Genomic DNA, 21,055 nt, shown 5'->3' with positions numbered 1-21,055 from the left:
GTTCAATCAATCAATTTCAACTTCTCGCGGGAAAAAAAGATCTTGCAAAGTTGGAATTGATTGAACTTTTTAGTCCCACCCAGTCTGCCGTTACCACAGCAGCCATGCCCACCCAAATGAGCCACACCCACCCAGTGGGCCACACCCACCCAGCACCCGACGATGCATAAGTGGGTTTTGGGTTGCAGTTTGGGCACTCGGTCTCTAAAAGATTCGCCATCACTGGAGTAGGTTGTAGTCTATCTTATCAAATGCCTTACTGAAGTTCAATAATACTACGTCCACAGTATTTCACTGGTCTATTAGTTTTATCACTTTATCGAAGAATGAAGTAAGATTGGTTTGGCATTATTTGTTTTTGACAAATCTGTTCTGGCTACTGGTTATAACTTTGTTTGCTTCTAGTTGTTCGCAGATCTCCTTTTTGATTATCTTTTCCAAGTTCTTCCCAGATATTGATGTTAGACTGATTGGTCTGTAGTTTCCTGGGTCTGTTTTTTTTCCTTTCTTGAAGATGGGAACCTTTTCCAATCCTCAGGTATTTCCCCAGTGCTCCAGGATTTTTGAAAGATATGGTGCAATGGTTCTGAGATAACATCTGCCAGCTCCTTCGGAACTGTGGGATGTAATCTGTCGGGTCCCAGTGATTTATATTCATCAAGATTGGATAGATGTTCTCTTACCATTTTATTGCTTATTTTTTGTTTCTAGTTTGTCTTTTGCAGTGGTTTTTTTTGGTATGTTGGGCTATAGTTTCTTTTTGTGTGAAGACTGATGCAGTTATGAGTTAAGCAGCTCTGCTTTCTCCCTGTTGCTTTATTTCCTTGCCATCTTCTCTCTTTAGTGGGCCTACAGTTTCCTTGACTTTTTTCTTGTTGTTAATATATTGGAAGAAACTTTTTTTTATTATCCTTGATTTCTGTTGCAAGTCTTTGTTCATTCTGAGCCTTTGTTTTCCTGACTTCATCTTTGCATGTTTTGGCTATCTGCTGATAATCGGCCTTAGTTATGTGCCTCTCTTTCCATTTTTATTTTTTTGGGGGGGTCCTTTTTGTCTTTCAGTTTGTCAGAGAGATCTTTGTGCAGCCATGTTGGCTTCTTCTTGAATTTCTTGTTTTTCTTTTTCAGTGGTATTGTGCTGGTGTGGGCTTTTATGATCGCATTTTTCAGTTTCCCATGCTTCTTAGGTATTTTCCCCTTTAAGATTTTCATCCATGGGATCTTTCCTAGGTTCTCTCTGAGTTTGTTAAAGTCAGCTCTTTTGAAGTTCAAGACTCTGGTTGGATTGTTTTCTGTTGCCAGTGTTTGCATTATATTAAATTCCAGTATGGCGTGGTCACTTTCACCCAAGCATCCCAAAAGAATACCGAGATTAGATGGAAGTATTTAGCAAGTGGGAATCGGATGCGTTCCTCCCCTCACCTCCCCAATGACTGTGCAATTGCATTGCTGCCTGGGGCAAAGCTTCCCAAACCAAAGATGTAGTCCATGACCCCAAGGGAGATGGAAGAGCTATGAAACCTTATGAATAAAAATTTAGCCAGAGGTTTCATCCAGCCAGCACCAGTCCTCTTCAAAGGAAAAAAACCCAGTTCACTGAGATTGTGCGTTGATTTACGGAGGATTAACAGGATTTGCGTGGAAAATATGTAGCCCTCCCCCTCATGAAAGACATGCTAGAACACCTGTCCAAAGAGAAGGTGTTCATCAAGCTAGACTTGAGAGACGCATACTATGTAGTGAAGATTAGAGAAGGGGACAAATGGAAGACAGCTTTTAATTGCCCCTTAAGATGCTACCAATTCCGAGTGATGCCCTTTGGATTACAGGGAGCACCTGCTGTGTTCGTGCAACTGATTAATGAGATGCTGCCTGAGCACTTGTACAAGGGGGTGCTGGTTTACCTGGATGACATTCTTATCTACTCTGAGACAATGGAGGATCACGTGAAGCTAGTAAGACAAGTGCTGAGGAAACTCTTGGAAGCTAAACTTTACGCCAAGCTATCCAAGTGTGACTTCCATAAGACTAGTCTGGATTACTTAGGGCAGCGGTTCTCAACCTGTGAGTCGCAACCCTTTTGGGGGTCGAACGACCCTTTCACAGGGGTCACCTAAGACCATCGGAAAACACATATTTCCGATAGTCTTAGGAACCGAGACACCGCTCTCCCTGTTGCAGCCACATTCTCTTCCATCTTCTTTTCCTCCCCCCCCCCCATGAGCTTGCCATACCCCTCAGGGCCTCACGTTGCCTCCCGGAGGACTCAGCTGTTCGGCAGCCAGAAGTTGGAGCTGCTCAGCTGTTGGTCGGGATGCCCACGGAGCCGACACCCACCTGCCAGGTAGAACAGCACTGGCCGCTGGTCTCCTTTGCCACCCCGTACGTTGTCTTGACCCCTCCCCTGCCCGTTCATGTCGAGCCCCCGGGTGCTTGACAGGGAGAGAAGGAGTGAAGGAGGGACTCCTCCTCCTCTCCTAAGGTTCAAAGCATGATCAGCTTCCCAAGGGCGCCACAATCCCAATTCATGTGTTTCTGCCATACCTCCTCGGCGCTCCCGGGAACGGGGTGAGGGGAAGAAAGCTTGGTTAGGCTAAGCAAAGAAAAGCCAAGGACCTCCTGCGCTACCTCACAGGATCACTTGGTTTCAGATTTACACTGCAAAAGTTTTTCTCGCACAGAGGAGAGAGGAAAAACAATTACGGAACACTCGGGAATCCCTTGCAAGGCACTATGTACCTTGGTGCTTATTTCCTAACGCCTTCCCCCCGTGTTTTCTGCTCCAATCCAAATTCGCCTCCCTTCCACTCGCCTTAGGCAGCCATCTATGGTCTTAATACAGCCCTCAGTCTGTCTACCTTTCAACAACCCCTAAAATTCTTCATTCAGGCACGCTTCCAGAGTTCGGCTGGCAGGATGCAGATAACCCCTCCCCCATCTTGCTGCCTCCCATGGCACCGCGCCGCTCTGCGTCCCGCGCCTCTGTGCCTCAAGCCTCCATGGCACAGGACTGCTGGCGTGATCCCCAATGGCCGCTGACTTGCTCCCCGCCGCCGGCGACCATTCAAGCCCTGACAACTGCTCCAGCCTAAGAAGCAGGCGGCTGGTAGGCTGACGCGGCGCAGACCTCCTGCGCTCCAGATCTGCGCACGTCAGCTGGAACGTCCGGCAACGCTTTGGCTGCTGAGGAAGGTGAAGGGGATGCCGCCGTAGCGCCGAACTCTGCACCTGTCAGCTGGCAACCCCCAAACTTGCACTTGTCAGTTGGGAGGTCTGGCAAGGGAGCCGACTGGCATGGAGGGCGATGGGGAGGCGGCGGCTCAGCAGGCAGGGTCCTGCCTGCCCACGAATGTCGGGCCCACCATCCCCATCTGTAAAAGAAAAAGTCTTCCACCCAAGCATAACTTTTAAGGATTTTAAGGATCTTTGAGAGGGAGAGAGAAATAGAGAGAGGGAGAGAAAGAGGGAAAGAAAAATAGAGAGAGGGAGAGAGAGAAAGAGAGAGGGAGGGAAAGAGGAGAGGGAGAAAGGAGAGAGAAGAGAGGGAGACAGAGGGAGAGAGAGGGAGGAGAGAGAGGGAGAAAGGGAGACAGGGAGAGAGAAAGAAAGGGAGAAAGAAAGAGGGACAGAGAAAGAGAGACGGAGGGAGAAAGAGAGGGAAAGAGAAAGGGAGGGAGAAAGAGAAAGAAAGAGGGAGAGAGATTAAATTAGTAACATGGTTGTTCAGTGAATCTGGTTTCCCCACTAACTTTGCTTATTACAAGGTTGCAAAAGGTGATCACATGACCCTGGAATAATTTTATGGTTGGGGGTCACCACAACATGAGGAACTGTATTAAATGGTCACGGCATTAGGAAGGTTGAGAACCACTGACTTAGGGTATTGCATGTCTAGCAATGGAGTGGAAATGGACCCTGGAAAGGTGAAGGCAATATTAGCCTCACAAATGAGAAGGCAGCTGCAAAGCTTTTTGGGTTTTGCTAACTCATCCCTTCATTTGCACTAATAAAAATGGGAGAAGGGGGCCTGAAACCCAAATCGAGCCAGCCGCTCAATTGGACTATGGAATGTCAAGTGGTTTTCGAAAAGCTTAAACAGCTCTTTGCAGCAGAACCGACCCACAAGAACCCAAACCCAACAGAGCCCTTTGTAATACAGGCTGATGCTAGCGATGTAGCAGTGGGGGCCATCCTATTTCAGAAGAATGAAAGGGGAGAACTCCAACACTTTCCCCATTGGGCAGTTTGAGATGAGGCTTATGCAGTCCGATGGGTGCTGCTGACTTGGAGATAATTTCTAGAGGGCAGCAAGGTCCCCTTCGAGGTGTGGATGGACCACAAGAATTTAGAGGCCCTGAAGTCCCCAAGGAAACGATCCCCTAAGCAGATCCAATGGGCTCAGTACTTTAATCGGTTCAATTTTACCTTTCGGTATTTGCCCGGGGGAAAAAACTTCCTTGCAGAAGCACTCTCCTGTTTGCCCCAATATAAAAGCACTCGGAAGGAAATAGTTACCTCAATCACCTCTTCCCGGAAGATGGCAACACAAGGCTCCATGAGGCTAGGATTGTTGGCGCTTCCTCAACAGGCCGATAGTGAATTAACCCAGAAATTGAAGGAAGCCCTGGAGGAGGTATGGGGGAAAAAAGCACGCGCAGCAAACTACCATGCTTTCTCCCCACAAACCTCATAACCTTTTGAAGCAGCCAAAACGTCATCCCCTTTTGACTTAATACCTTACCTACCTAAATAAATAATATGCTTAAGTTCCCCCTTATCTCTTCCTGTCTTTGTTAGTTCCTTCTCCTGTTTGCTCTTTACCTGATCTCTGACCATGTAATGTGTTACTAGAAAATAGTTGCTTACATGAAGACATTTTCCAGTGAAATAACCTTTGTCAGCATTTAATGTAAAAGCCTATGTATGTAAAAAGTATATAAGAAACAATAAACTCAGAGTTTGTCAAGCTGTGTCCTGCAGCTTCAAACCTCTGCACAAGAAATGCCTGAGTCTTTTTCTTAGCATCTTTACAACTGGTGCCCGAACAGGGACATCCCCTCCCGAGGGAAAGCAGCAACCAACATATTTACAGTCATCTGGAACAGACCCCTTGGTGCACCTTCTCGTCTTCTCGTTCTGCGAGATTTCTCAAACTGTAAGTATGGGCTGCGATATATCTCACCATCAGCAAAAGCATGTAAGAGAGTTAAAGTTTCTCTTACAAAAATCAGGAATGACAATGCCTGAAAGAGGGCTTAGGAAGCTAGTGAGTGAGGTAGGAAAAAACTGTCCTTGGTATCCTGAAAGGGGGACACTCCAACTTAAGGATTGGGAAAGAATAGGTAACACCCTTCATCAGGAACCCCGAGCCTCGGTGGATGTTTTGCATTGTTGGCATTAATGTCGCCATGCAGTGGAAAAATATGGGGCTGATGCAGTACAATTAAGTTCTACTCCCTCTCCAGGTTTTGATCATGAAAAAGTTTCAGTTCCATCAGCTCCTATATCTTCCATGATGGATGTAACACCTTCAGAACAAAAGAATTCTAGATCTTATGTTTCCATTCGCCATGTATTAGAAAATCAAATGGCGAAAGGAGAGGGAGATATGCAGGAAATAGCAGATATGCTCAGTTTCTCCTGTACATTTGACTGGGCAGGTAGATTCGAATGGAGCCCCAGTGGTTGAATATTGACCGCTTTCTTATGCAATCTTAACAGAATTGCGTAATTGTGTAAGAGATACTGGGTTAGGTAGTTCATATGTGCAAGGTATGTTAGAAGCAACAATGAGGAATCATGTTTGGGTACCAGAAGATTGGAAAACAACAATTCGTATGTTATTAACACCAGCTCAGTATATGGTATGGGATAGTGAGTTTAGACATCAATGTGCATTAAGAGATGCAACTTCTGGAGGTGCTTACCTCCCAGAGCAGTTATATGGCTCTGGTGATTACACTCCAGTGGATGCACAAATTGTTTTGCCTATAGCTACTCTTCAAATATCCTCTGAATGTGCTTACAAAGCTTTTGGAAAAGTTCCTATAACTGGGAAACCATCTCAAGCATTTTCAAATATTTGTCAAAAGGCAAATGAACCATATGCAGATTTTATTAACCGTCTGCAAGATGCCTTGAGACGACAAATTGATAATCCTGATGCCCAAGCTGAATTGCTTATGAAATTGGCTAAAGAAAACGCCACCACTGAATGTAAACGGGCCATTACTGGATTGGGAACTCAACCAGATTTAGCAGAAATGATAAAAGCATGTCAGGACATAGGAACTTTTTCTTTTCAAACTAATCTCTTAGCTGCAGCTCTTACAAAACCTCAGGGAAAATGTTATAATTGTGGTAAAATTGGACACTTTAAACAGGATTGCAGAAATCCTGGGGGAGGAAGGTATGCCTCCCGATCATTTAAAAATAATGCTGGGAGACGTCCAAAAACAAAATGCCCTAAGTGTAATAAGGGATTTCATTGGGCTGATGAATGCCGGTCGGGAAACTTCAAAATGGGCCGGTCTCTGGCCCAGGTCCAAACAGAGACCCTTCAGTAATTCCATCAACAATTAATAATACCCCTGCTGCCACTAGAGGGAGTGCTGGGCTAAATTTAACTATCCAACAAGAAGTGTATTTCAAATTTCCAGGAGAAGTACAAGTAGTTCCTTCACAACTTTCTGGACCTCTCCCTTCTGGATATGTTGGATTAATTTTGCCTCGGTCTAGCAATTTTTGTAATACCTGGAGTAATTGATTCTGACTATACAGGTGTCATCTTTATTCAATTATGAACTAACATGCCACAGACTTTGCCAAGCAATACTAGTCCTGCACAATTACTCCATTTGCCCTATTTTGTCCCTGCAGGAGGTCTTGATAGGGATCAAGGGGACAGCGGGTTTGGTTCCACAGATCCTGTTGTCATTGCATTAACCACCCCAATCACCACCCAGTGACCCCGTCAGACAGTCTTTTTTCAGGGTAAGCCTTTTGAGGGCATAATTGATACAGGTGCTGATGTTTCAGTAATTTCAGCTAAAGATTGGCCTGCATCTTGGCCCACTGACCCATGCCCTAGTGTCTGGGGTGTAGGAGGGAGACAAGGTGCACGACAAAGTACACAATTTCTTTCTGCAAGTCTTCCTAATTCTACTGTAACTGTTCAACTTCGTCCTTTCATTCTTGACATTCATGTCAACCTTTGGGGACGAGACTTGCTTAGTAAATGGGGGGCTACCGTCATCTTCGATGAATAAAATGTTTGCCTTACCCTTAACTTGGTTAACTACTACACCTGTTTGGGTGGAACAATGGCCTCTTCCTCTGTACAAATTACAGGCCTTAAAAATTCTTGTTCAAAAACAATTACAAGCCAAACACATTGCCCCTTCCACTAGTCCATGGAACACTCCAGTTTTTGTTATCAAAAAGAAGTAATGAGAAGTTTGTAACAAAAATTTTTCCTGTCTCTTTTGTTTTTCAACTGGCTGTGTTGCTTTAAGAGCAAGAGAGACCAAAAGAAAGACTTTTTTTAAAAAAAAATTCCTCTCTGCTTAGAATTCCAGTTTGCGAATGGAGATGAAATTTAATCCCCGCTCTTGCAGTTTCAGCTGGCAAAATCTTTATCTATCAACCAAAAGAAATAACTCTGAATTGTTTTACTTAAGTTTTGTAAATGTTTAACCTACTTAATAGAAATTTGTTTCCATCTTTGATTAACTTGGAATTTAACTTATTGACCAAAGGAAAACAACCTGGAGATTTCATTTGTAGTTCCACTTGCAGCATTTACCACAGATGAACAAATTAAGTACTTGAGTACTCAATTTGTGGACAGAATTCCACATAGGAATTGTCACTTAACACTTTTGATATTTCTTACTAGTAAGCTACTTACATGAGTATTAGCTGTGTTAGAAGCGCAAAAAAGTATATTGTATTGAATGGCTTTACTTATCCCATCCCAAAATGTTTTATCTTTTATCCAGGCTGTTGCTGAAATAATCTTAGGACACAATCAAGCTTGTCCTTGAAATGGGACTGATTTAATTAATATTGTTATTCCTATCCCAAAATTTGATTGTCAATTTTATTTTCAGAATAACTTATCTCTTCTGCTGCTATTTTAATTTTCCACACCTTTTCTCAACAGACTTTTAACTTAATCTCTGATTTCTCATTATGTGTGCCAACTTATTTTTAATCTTACAGGTGCTTACATCATGCCCAGGATCAACTCCAATCTTATGGCTTTGTTTTTAACTTTACAGCAGCTATCCTTTGTTTCTCACATATGTATCGGTCCTTTAAAGACTGCCTTCATAAACAATTAAAAAAGGAGGGATCCAGGGTACCTAATTTGCATCAAGTCAATAAAGTCTTAATAACTTTAAACCAGCTAAATATTTCTTTTCAAAACACTACTGCCTACCAGCGTCACTTTCCGCAGAAAGCTGTGCTTCCTAATCCACTGGTATATTATCGGCAATTGCCTGAAAAAACCTGGTTAGGTCCAATTCCTTTACTAACTTGGAGGCGAGGCTATGCTCTGTGCTTGCTCCTACAGGCCCTCTCTGGATTCCAGCCTGGTGTGTGTGACCAGCCAAAGATGTCATGGCATCAAGTCCAGAACCCAATACCAGAAATGAAGCAGGGGACTCTTCAGACAGCACAACATCCCTTTCGCTCTCGCCATCGCAGTTGGCCAATGACCTGGGGCGATGTGAAGAACCTAACATCCAAAGCGCAGGAGGTTCTGAGGCAACAGAGAAAATAACTTACACCAGAGAATTTATGCGCTGCAATATTTGTGGTTTTGACTGCAAATTCCTTAGTCATTCTTTGCCTCTCTTTCCTTCTTAATTGCTGTGTGGGGGCTCAAGCTCTCCCACTCATCCTTTAGAATCACGGATGAAATATAATATTTGGGTGCAATTAGCTAATGTAACACAAGTGACAGACTTTTGTATTTCTGAATCATATGACATGGAAAATCTACTCTCTACCTGTCTTATACCTGTGTGTGTCCCAGCTTCAGTTTTATGTGTTATTTCAATGTTTCTGATCAATCTGGTGTTATTCAAAAGCAAATTAATGTTTTACATAACTTGGCTTCTGATTTAAAAATTGATACCTTAGGAAATTGGTGGAGTGCTCTATTGTCATGGCTTCCCATTGGCCTTATTGGAAAGATTGTTCAATATCTCATTATAATAGTTGCTATCCTTATCAGCTGTTGTTGTTTATTTCAACGTCTTTTCTCTTTTCTTAGTAAGATGTCTTGCAATCTTCCACACTAAACTAAGACCCACTAACTACTCCCACTTAGGATGTCTTCACTAATAAAATAAAGAAGAATGAGATGTGGGGAAAAAAGCACGCGCAGCAAACTACCATGCTTTCCCCCCACAAACCTCATAACCTTTTGATACCCTTTGTCCCAAGGAAGCAGCCAAAAGGTCATCCCCTTTTGACTTAATACCTTACCTACCTAAATAAATAATATGCTTAAGTTCCCCCTTATCTCTTTCTGTCTTTGTTAGTTCCTTCTCCTGTTTGCTCTTTATCTGATCTTTGACCATGTAATGTGTTACTAGAAAATAGTTGCTTACATGAAGACATTTTCCAGTGGAGTAACCTTTGTCAGCATTTAATGTAAAAGCCTATGTATGTAAAAAGTATATAAGAAGCAATAAACTCAAAGTTTGTCAAGCTGTGTCCTGCAGCTTCAAACCTCTGCTCAATAAATGCCTGAGTCTTTTTCTTAGCATCTTTACAGGAGGATGAGTGGTTCCGAAATCATAAGGAAGAATTGACAGTAAGAGAAGACCTGGCATGGAAGGGGAGCAAGTTGTATGTTCTGACCAATCTAAAAACGCAGATTCTGCAACGGAGTCACAATGTGAAACCTGCAGGTTCATGAAAACCCTCCATCTGGCCAAGAGGAAGTTTTGGTGGCCTAAGATGAACAAAAACATAGAGAACTAGATTTGCTTATGGTATATATGTGTTTTAAGATTCTTTTAAAAAAATTTTAATTAAGGCTGTATTCAGCTCTGGGAAGATCGGGGGAGGGGAGGGGAGGGGTGGGAGGGCGTGGGAGAGGGAAAAAATTTTTTTTTTTTGTAAAACTTAAAAATTTTCAATAAAAATAAATAAATAAATAAATAAATAAAATAAAAAAACATAGAGAACTATGTTACAGGATGCATCCATGAAAAGATTGCCAGGTAAGCCTCCTGGACTGTTGCAGCCAGTGACCAACCCTAGCAGTCCTTGGGAAGAAATCGCCATGGACTTTATTGTGGAGTTACCTGAAAGTTCCAGAAACATAGTGATTTGGACTGTGATCAACCTGTTTTCGAAGCAAGCACATTTCATGGTATGCCCAAAGATTCCATTAACCTGAAGTTTGGCCAAATTTTTTGCGCAGCATGTGTATCGGTTGTAGGGAGTCTTGAGACATATGGGGGGAGGGGTGCAGTTCACTGCAAAATTTTGGCGGGAGTTCATAAAGCTAATAGGCTCAGGGGCTTAGTTCTGGTTTTTATCTGAGTACAATGGGGTAGCCGAAAAGCCAACTCATTAACAAAGCAATACTTACATTATGTAAACTATCAGCAAACCAATTGGGTGGAACTCCTGTCTTTCACAGAAGTGGCATATAATAACTTGGTACATAGTAGCCCTGGGTTCACCCCATTCAAGATAGCTACAGGAGTGCATTTTGTTTCAATGCCAGAGCTTCCAAGGGAACCTCCCTCCTCAGAGTTGCTACCTAAAATGGATGGAAACCCTAAAAACCACCTGGGGGGGTGTACAGAAGGCACTGAGTAAGGAAATCATATAAGAAGGCTGACCAGAAGAGAGCTCCCCAGAAGGAATTCTGCCAAATATCTTAAGCTGAGGTAACCCTGTAAGAATTTAAGCATTAAGTATATGGGACTCTTCCCAATTGTTTGGATTATAAACCCAGTTACGGTTGTTGCCAAAAATCTTAAAATGAGTCCATCCGGTGTTCCACTGTAGCCTGTATTTCAAGACTCTAGCCTAAGACCAACTGAACGGAAGCCTCCTCCACCAATTATGGCGGGGGGGGGGGTGAGAAACACTATGAGGTCAAGAAAATACTGGATTCAAGGTTTTTTTTAAGGGAAAATTACAGTATTTAATACAGTGGAAAGGTTATCCCTCAGTTGATGCTGAATGGGTAACCGCCCATAATGTTAATGCAGACAGATTAATAAGAAGTTTCTATGCTAAATACCTTCAACATCCTAAAAGATAATAGTTTTGATTAATGATGATAATTTGTGCTTAATATTTTCCCAGGTCTACCCTTCTTTCAGGAGGCTGTCATTCAAGATTAAATCGCCACGATGCCTGCTAGCTTCTATTTCTAATCAACTTGCCAGAGAAAAGGGGAGAAGGGTAGAAAGCAGAGGGAGGAAATGGAATGCCAAGAAGCCGGTCCGTGAGAGGTCACTACCGCAGGCGCTTAAGGGAGAAGTGAACTGTTCCCATTACAAAAAGTATTCCTATTGGACAATGCAAATACAAGGGCAAGGGAAACTGTTGTTTAATTAAGCAAGCTTTCACCCGGGAAAACCAAGAGCTGGTTTTGCTTCTTCAGTTCTGAGATGATGTATCCAATAAAGTTTTACCTTTTGGGACTTAATTGCCTTGCAGGATCCTTTTATTTATTTATTTATGAGACTTATGTACCGCTTTAAGTGCAAGCACTCTCTAAGCGGTGTACACCAGTAAGCAATGTATATATATATTTACATTGCCCCCAACAATCTGGGTCCTCATTTTACCTACCCCGGAAGGATGGAAGGCTGAATCAACCTTGAGCCGGTGAGATTTGAACCGCTGACCTGCTGAACACAGTCAGCTAAAGTGGCCTGCAGTACTGCACTCTAACTGCTGCGCCACCTCGGCTCTGTTCTTGGGTTCACTAGTCAGACTATTGACATTATTACTATATACTGATAACAAATATTACTGACAAACATTGGTGGCTTTTTAAATCAATATTTATAGATGGAAATATGCTTTAGTAATAACAGGTTATTCTCTTAATTCGAAGGAATAATATTCTTCCTGTTAGTACTAAAGTTGCTGTGGATAGACATGGGCCTAACATTTTGCTTCATCCCATTTAAATATATTGTAATTTTTTCTCTAGGAAGCTTTCTTTGTTGGTAGTATTAATTCCAATTTTCTCAATTATCTATATAAATAAATGATTTAAAATCCCCCAAAGCTCATAAAAGTAGAAGTGATCAAGTGCCCTGGCCTAATCATCCAGAGAAAAAAATTTCAGCACCCTATGAAAGGCCAGTACGGGTGGCCACCCTACCCTTGAATGGTGTGCTGTTCCATAGGGTAGGCATTCCCAACAATGAAAGCACATCCCATCAGATGATAATACTCCATAGAATGGACCTGGACCATTAAATCTCTGTGATTTGCAGATGGCCAATCCTGCAAACAACCCAGCCCAATTCCATACTGAGGTTCCTAATTGATTACTAGCACTAGTAGGAGCCAGTGCAGTTGGTGAAGAAGGGATGCCACAGGGGTGTATTGCAGTGTGTTGTTGCATTCTGGACCAACTATAAGTTCCAAGTGGTCTTCAAGGGCAGCTCCATGTAAAGTGTGATGCAATATTCCAAATGAGAGATGATCAAGGCACATGTAACCATGAGCACAGGTTCATGGTTGGGGGCAATCAGAGCCCCAAATATAGCTGCACAAAGGTCTTCATGATCACACTGCCACCTGCTCTTCAGTCTTTTCTGTAGATCACGTAGCCTTAATTCTTTCAGAATCTTTGCAAGCAATACCAGTAATTCAAAAAAACGTACTATCTTTTAAGATAGACATGTCAAACACAAGGTCCACGGGCCACATGCGGCCTATGATGTGGTTAGATGTGGCCCACAGGGCTGGAGGCAGCAAGGGACTGGCCCCTGCCGCCTTGGCCCCAGCCCAGCCCGGCGCCCATCTACAACTTCTTGGTGGCCATCCGGGCTGGAACGCAATCAGCCTTAGATCAATGGGTTGCCCTGGAGACAGCAAGTGCATGGGGGCTGGCGTCCCCGGTGAAAGGGAACTGCTCAGAAAGTGGTAGGCCTGCAGGGCAAGAAGGTCACCAGGGACATGCGCTCATCACCTGTGCGTGCACCCAGGAGGCAGCCCCTCGCTGTTTCCAGGGTGGCCATGCTGGACCGATCTAAGGATTGCATTCCAGCCTGGATGGCCGCCGTAAAGTTGGAGAGCAGTGCCACACCCATCACCAGTGCCTCCATGTCCCATTCACGAGCCCAGCAACCAAAGAGCGCTGTCAGAATCCAATTATATTTCATCTCTAGTTATCAACTATAGAAAACCCCATTTCTGCCTTCTCTGGATTCTGTCATACGATGAAGGGAAGGGGGTGAACAAAGGGGCTTTATGGCCCTCACTTCCTTCAGTACACTTCAAAGGGACTGGATGTGGATATCACCAAAAGGACTAACCATAACAATGGGGCTATTACCTTCATGTAGTTCTCTCTGAAGTCTCCATTCAGCCGGCATTAAGGAAAAGGAGATGGGAATGTAATGCCTGAGACTGTTGCTGGAAGAAGGGGGTGATTGGGTGGGGCTACTGGGGAACCCCTTAAAACCTTGAATGGGAGAGCTTGGACCCCAAGTCCTGTCTAGAACGCCTGCAACCATTTTCTCTTAATAAAGGATGCCTGTTGGAAGAACTATTCCAAGAGTTCTGTCTTCTTAAGATGCAAAGTGGGGTGGGTCCTTACAAGCGCTTCCCTTTCATCGGGACTCCCCCTGCCCCAGCGTGGGAAAGCCACGGCCACCTCTCCCCTCCCCTCATCCCTTCCTGGGCAGGCAGAGAGGAAGAAGATGGGAGTGAGAGGGAGGGAGGGAGGGAGGGAGGGAGGGAGACGGGAATGAGAGGAAGGGAGGAGGAGTGGGACTCCCTCTGACCCAGGCAGTTTGCCCTCCTGTACCCATCATGAGCAACCTGGCCAAGTAAAGTGAGCATAGCAGCCTCAAAGAGGAGGTAAGTGCAGTTGGGCGCCCCCTCAGGGAAGTGGGGCTGGGCTGTGGGGTCCCGGCACCATGGGAACTCGAGGGCCGGGCTGGGCACTTGCCCAGGGCTCCAGGCAGCCTCTGCCACCGTTCACCCCCCCCCCCGCGCAGCCCAAGAGAGACAGCAAAGCTCCTCTGGTGGACCATGCCCCAGCCCCACCCCCTTCGCCTGAGACCAGGGCTGGTGGACCCTGGATCCCCCCCCACAGCCCCCACAGGCACCATCCTGTTGAGCCGGCCAGGCCCACAGTCAGACATGCCCCCAGACATGCCCTCTCCAAGGGTAACCCCAATGCTGATGCGGCCCTCAATGAAATCAAGTTTGACACCCATTTTAAGACATTTAATCATTTATATGAAATCTGACTTATTACACGTTACTTTGAATTTGAAAATTAAAGATTTTTGCATTTGAAAAAGTTTAGTCTCCAGTTGATGCAAAAACTTTGCATACCAACAAATCTGGAGCTTCTCCAAAATGCGAGCATTTGTTGGTATGGTTTGTATACCAACACCTTTTTCTGCGTAACGACACTTCTTTTTCAGGAAAAAAACCCATTTGTGGAATGCTGAAATGGGCACTCAGGCTTCTGCGGTCCAGTACTCCATTCCCAACAACTCCCAATTTGCCCCAAACAAATTGCTACACTCACCAGAGTGGGAAAGTTCTCTTCTTGTCTCGGCCCAGGCGGTTTCTGTTAATGGTGGTTGAGCATGGCACAGCATCCAGATGATGGGAGCTATTGGGAAGGGTTGGAACCCACTGGCTGTTTCTTTTGGCTTTCTGTTCCCTTGAAAAGAAAAGTGCTCATAAAGAGGAAAAAGTGCAAATTCTTTAAAACATTCTTCTTTTCTGGGTGAAAGAGTTCACATAAAACACTTATACCTGCCATATTATGTAGATTTCGTAGTATATATCCAGCAAAGCAAGTTTCGCGAGGAAGACAGTTGCACTACCAGACCCAGTAAAGCAGTGCCCCTTCTTTGCATGCAGAAGAGGGAAATAAACCAGCTGGTTACCTAAGGTAGGTGGGAGGTTCAGTGCTGATCGAGACGGCCTTGTACTTCTCATCATTTCCATCCAGGATTTCTTCCACTTCAGAAGCTTTTAAGAGAGTAACGCTGGTGGCCAGGGTGGTATATCCATGATCTGGAACAGGAAGGGGAGACCCAGAAGCTGTGGATTGTGGAACCTAAGAAGCACCAAGCTCTCAGACAACTAAAAGATCAAAAATCAGGGCTGGCACCAGGGCTGGACTGACCAGGAAAGCAATGCTAGCCAAAAGTAGGTGCCCATTCCCTCATCTCAAGTTGTAATCCAGTCCCTTCACAAAAGGGAGCCAAGAGCACTGTCCACAGATGCTCCTGCAAACCACTGTTTGAGCAGGGGCTATTTGTTAGACAGTTGTATAAATTGCTTATTTCCATGAAATCAATAACAAAAGCATTATACTATTCCATTTAACCAGGAGCAATTCATTGGCAGCCCACAAATCATCTGCACCCCACTGGTTTGCAGAACCGCCAAGTCTTTAACATAAGATTTTCTAAAAAGTAGGTGGTTGAGGGCACCTCAGAAGCCAAGATGAGCTTCCCCAAAATGGATGGGGCAGCTGCAGATGGTCCAAATGTAGCAGTTCACACTCCTCCCATTGGGGCAACTCAGTATGCCCATGTAACACTTCTACTTTGTGTGCTGTACTGACTCCTGGTACCATCATCAGTCCAAAGATGTTGATTCCCCCTTATAAAGCCCTACATGATGTAGGGCAAGGGTTATGGGTTTCAGCCTGTGCCATACTCTCCAACAGAATGGGAATGCTCCAGGTCTCTTTCCTAAAAATATGTCATCTGATGAGACCTAGAAAACATGGGGAGCTAAGAAGAAAATAAGGGAGAAGACAGATTAAAGCATCAGTTGGTACTTTTTGGCTATCACAATTGCATGCCTGATGCTTTAAAAAAAAAAGCTTTTCTTCCTTGAGAAAGGAATTGACAGGCTTGAGGCCAGAACAATATGAAAGCCTGTTGTGAAGATAAGCACTGACATCATGACTTGGGTATGATAAAGATGAAAGGCAATGACATTGGTGAAGTTGAGAGGTTTCCACAGAGTTCTCTTCCAACTCTTTCAACCTGGGCAAGGGATGAAAATGTCTGCAGAGATTCTCAGTGATACAGGCCATGGTTGTTCCAAAGATGCTTTTCCAAAAGGCAGCTGGACTTTCTTGGTTTTTTTCCTTGAAAATGTTTCACTTCTCATCCCAGAGGCTTCTTCTAGAACTCTGGAAGTCTGGCCTTTACAAATCAGCCTCCACAGACCAGGTAGAGCTAGGGTTAGTCTGGACTACTGCAAAGTGCTCTATGGAGGTTTCCCCTTGGACAGTATTTGGAAGCTCCAACTGTTGCAGAATTCAGCCATACGATTAGGAAAGGATGACCATTATTTGGCACATGTAACAACACTACTCTACAAGATGCACTGGCTGCCAATGTGTTCCTGGGTGCAATTCCAGGTGCTGGTTGCCACCTTTAAAGCCCTTCATGCCTCAGGTCTGGGTTACCCAATGAGTAGTCTTTTCCAGTGGATTCTACCTGTTTGATCCAGGCCAGTAGGACAGGCATGCTGTGGGTCCTATTGGTCAGGGAATGCCATCTAGCAGGGCCAAGGAGGCTGCTTTTTCTGCCATAGTGTCTGCCCTATGGAGTATTTGCCCTCCAGGGATTTGGATGGCCCCAATCCTGTTGGCTTTTCACAAGGAAATAAGTTCTGGTTCTAGGCACAGGAATGGGCCTGAGTGTTGAAGGTTTTCATGTCCTTTGTGATGGCAATTAGCAATAGCAATATTTTGCTTGGCTTCTCTGTGTTCTAATGTTTGTTTTCTGTTGAGAAATTGTTTTCTAATTTATTTTAAAATTTCTTGCAATCCAGAATCATTTTCTAAGATAGGCAGCCATACAAATAGATTGACTGAATAAATGAACAGAAATTATCAATATATACATGCCATTCAAAGGAGGTAATAAAAAGCCTAGGAATGAAAGAAAAAAAGCTAGAATATAACACCCCCAGCAGCCAACACCGAGATAAGCAGGGATCAACAATAGACAAGCAGGAAGAAAACAACATTCTAATCAAGGTGCCACCAAGAAAGAAACCATGCTCCTACCAAAACTGATAGAGCTCATTTCCATATATAAAGAGGCAGCAAACCCCACATTCGTTCACACAATTTGTTGTCACACAGAGAATGCTGCAACTTAGGGACCTCCTGCAGAAAGAGTCCCTGTGATGCTGTCTAGTATAGCTTCAGCCTCCTTATATGGTCACTACAAATACTGAGATAAGAGCTGCTTGCCATATTATGAGCCACAGGAAGATTGTCATCCATGGGGAATTCTTTTTCCATTTTTTTCCTATAGGGAAAGTTCTATGTGTGCAAAGAATAAAATAGTTAAGCCAGTTTTTATTTACTAAAAGAATTTTAACTCAAGCAGCACAGTATAAACTTAAGAACCTGTATACATTTGCAGCCATGCATACTGAAGAAAGATACTCTACAAGCAGAGGAGGAAAAAGGAGGGTCAATTAAAAGGTCCAAAGAAACTTCCCTACAATGAAAGATTCCATTTGGAGTGTTTGGTTAATTTAAAAAGAAGACATTCAGTGTGGTGGATACCATGGAGGAAGACTAACCAGGACAGCTTCATATTAGTGGTAGCATTAGGAGGAGGATACTGGGGAACCTCCTTTGGGAGGAACTACCATCTGGGACTCCTAGAGGGGCTTGGGGGCCACTGGGTAAGCAAACGGAAGAATCAGAAGAGCTTCCCCAATGGCCCAATGCAACTCCTACCTTCTTCCTCCATGGACTTTACACTTCCTGGACATCCTGATCAGCAGAGACCACAATGGAAAACTAGAGACACAAGTCTACAGAAAAACCACCCATACTAACCAGATGCTCCACTACCAAAGCAACAACCCAACCTCCCATGCCCAAACACATTACAGCAACCCAGAACAGCAGAAAAAGGAAATAGAGCATCTATACAACATATTCCAACAAAATGGATATCTATGCAACTTTATCAAAGTCCCTGACCACTCAACCCAATACAGCACAACCAACACAAACCCTAAAAAAAATTACACTGCCATATAACAATATCTCAGAAACTACCAACAGACTGCTACAACCACATGGAATCAACATAGCATACAAGCCTACTAAGCCCTTTAAAACATCCTAAGCAGACCAAAAGACCTAACAACCCCAGAAGAAAAAACAGGAGTCATCTACAACAGGGGTCCCCAACCCACAGTCTGTGGACCGGCACCAGTCCACACACAGCATGCCAGTAACTGGGCTATGCAAACAAACGAAGCTCCATCCGCAGGATGCAGGCAGCATGTGAAATCAAGTCCCCTCTGTTTCGGGGAAAATCTCTCTCCATGGAACCGGTCCCTGGTTGGAGGCCATAATCTACAACATACAATGTAAAGACTACAACCACTATGTAGTATCCTACAGGCAGAAGACTGGCAGAACACATCCACAAACGCCAACTAGAAGATATAATGAAAATTCTTTAATTTCACAACATATAGACAGATTTAACCATAGTTTCAACTAGGAAAATGTGACCATCCTAGACCATTTCTAGAAGCTTGGCACTCTGACAAATCAGCCATCAATAGACACATAGACATTAACAACATCTATAGACTATACAAAAGGGACTAACTAACCCAACCCAAAAGGGAACAAAAAGGCCCAAGCAACTCTCCACAACAATCAGCGCCCAGATCAGCATAGATTAATTAACTCCAAGGTTAACATCTGACCAACAATCAAGAAACTGCCAAAGAAGCCAACAACAGTCCAATCAAAGAACCTGCAAGACACTTCCAGCAACACTGACAGGCAAAGTCACCAGAATATAAACTGACAACAAAGCCCACTCCTTTCTAGCACTGAGGATGGTACCTAGTTTGGGTCATGAAACGTCTGCAAGAAAACAAGCAGGCTCAGAGGGCACCCCCTCATTTCAATCCTGAGCTACAAATATACCCCTTTATTAGTACTTTACATTCCCTTCTCGCCCCCTCCCCCAACGGGATCCAGACGGAGGCGGCACCCGGTCTGCTGGAGACCCCCTTACCTCGGCTTCCAAGCTCTTCTTGCTGCAGACGGGCAACCTCCGAAAATGGCCACGGGGTCGAACCGCTTTCGAGGTTTTTCTTGAACAGGCAGCGCGGGTTCCCGAAAGCGAGCCCGGTGCCTCGGCCGTTTTCCCCCCAGCCCTGGGTCGCTGGCCGGGCGGGGCCCCCCGCCCTTGGCGGCCTTTGGGGGCACTTAATGCGAAGCAGCCCAAAGGGGGGATCCCTTTCTTTTCGGCTTGGCAGGTCACCTCGCGCCCCCCCATCCGCAGCGCCCCTCCCTCCCCCCGGAGAGCGCCTGGAGGAAGAGCTCCCTCCCGCGGATCCCGCTGCCCCCCCCGCGCGGGAGACTCACATCTTCTCGGGCTGTGGCTCCGCTGCGACTCTGCGGAGAGGAGAGCAAAGAGAGCGTCAGGCCGGGCCCCCCTACGCCGGCCCCGCCCGCCCGCCCGCTCGCCGCCCGCGGGGCTCACCGTGGGAAGAGGCGACGATCTTCTTGCGCTCCTCCACCGTCGCCAGGCGCCTCCAGAGCGACGGGTAGCGCTTGTAGAGGGAGCCGCGGAACATCCGCAGGTAGTTGCCCACCTGCAGGGCACACAAGGGGCGCCGCCAGCAGGTCAGACGCCGCCGACGCCGCCGGGCAGGGCAAGGCGGGGGGGGCGAGCGGGGTCGGCCCAGGCGGCGCCTGCGGGCTGGGAGGAGGGCAGCGGCGGCACTGCCCGCCACAAGGCCGCAGAGCCCGGACACCAGCTCGGTCTGCCACCCACCTCGGAGCCGATCATGTAGAACTCGCCGTCCTCCTCCAGCTGGAACTTGACGGGCTTCTGCCCGAACGTCTTGCTCAGCGCCATCATCATCATGGTTGGGCACGGCCTAGCGCACAACGCCAACACGCACGCGCGGCTCCTCGGGACCTGGGTGAGGTGGCCCCGCCCTCAGCGTTGGTCGGCGCCTCCCCGGAAGCGCTTTTCAGCATCGTCGCAGCGCAGAGGGCGGGGCGAGAGGAGGCCGGGCAGGCCGGTGTGGGTTGGGCCAAGCGATCCTGGAAGGCCTTGTAGAAGGGTTTGAGTTCCTCAGAAGAAACAGACCGAATAAAGGACGAGGTGGGGTTGCGATGAACGCAAAGAATCCCCTCTAGAGAAGTGCAAAAAACGAGGAAGAAAAAATGGCATCGCTGTAGGCGTCTACCCCAGAGCACCCAACCAAGCAGATGAGCTATTTGCTGGTCAGCTAGCTGAGATGTGCAGGAAGCACCCCACAATAGTAATGGGGGACTGTAGCTAGCCTCACATCAACTGGGAGACAAACTGCAACGAATGGGAGATTAAACAGGTTCCTGATGAGCCAAGTAGACAACTCTGTCACAAAAAGTAGAGGAAGGAACCAGCGGATCAGCTATACCTGACTTAATTATTAAAGGGGAATGAAATGATAGAGGGCGTTGAAGTTGCAGAAACTTTGGGAGAGAGTGACCATGTTGCAGAAAATCACAAGACTCAGACCCCAAAATCAAAAGAAGTTGGTTTTATTTGTGCAAAGATTCAGAGCAATATATTTGTAGCAACATCTGAACCCCTTCTTATGGAACAATAAGTACGCCGCCCTGAGTCCTTTGGGATTGGGCGGCATATAAATACTGAAAATAAATAAAAATAAAATAAATAAATGTATATACTCTTCACAAGCAGCAAAACAGGGAAATGTAACTTGTTAGCATTGATTGGTTACTTGAATTACAGCCCCCTGTTGCTATACTAAAGTAGCTAAATATCTTGCC

The 21,055-nt window shown here is 45.3% G+C and overlaps 1 protein-coding gene across 4 annotated transcripts in view; it reads right to left on the bottom strand.

Annotated features, from left to right (window-relative positions):
• Window positions 1-20,217, bottom strand: part of SMARCB1 (SWI/SNF related, matrix associated, actin dependent regulator of chromatin, subfamily b, member 1) — a 59,917-nt gene extending 39,700 nt beyond the window's left edge. Inside the window, exons 1-5 of one of the 4 annotated variants that reach the window (XM_039357906.1) lie at window positions 20,046-20,212; window positions 19,752-19,863; window positions 19,634-19,663; window positions 15,135-15,264; window positions 14,768-14,905 (exon numbers count right to left, since the gene is read on the bottom strand). In XM_039357906.1, the coding sequence (XP_039213840.1) occupies window positions 14,768-14,905; window positions 15,135-15,264; window positions 19,634-19,663; window positions 19,752-19,863; window positions 20,046-20,138 (503 nt within the window). In that variant the 5' untranslated portion in view covers window positions 20,139-20,212. Of the gene's footprint in view, window positions 1-14,767; window positions 14,906-15,134; window positions 15,265-19,633; window positions 19,664-19,751; window positions 19,864-20,045 lie in introns of all 4 variants that reach the window. The other 3 variants (XM_039357908.1, XM_039357907.1, XM_039357909.1) reach the window with 3 other exon arrangements.
• Window positions 20,218-21,055: the final 838 nt, after the last annotated feature.

This window comes from Crotalus tigris, unplaced genomic scaffold (assembly GCF_016545835.1).
Source record: "Crotalus tigris isolate CLP2741 ecotype Arizona unplaced genomic scaffold, ASM1654583v1 scf7180000018965.556698, whole genome shotgun sequence".
Classification (NCBI taxonomy): Eukaryota; Metazoa; Chordata; class Lepidosauria; order Squamata; family Viperidae; genus Crotalus; species Crotalus tigris.
This window is presented reverse-complemented; position numbering and strand designations above follow the sequence as displayed.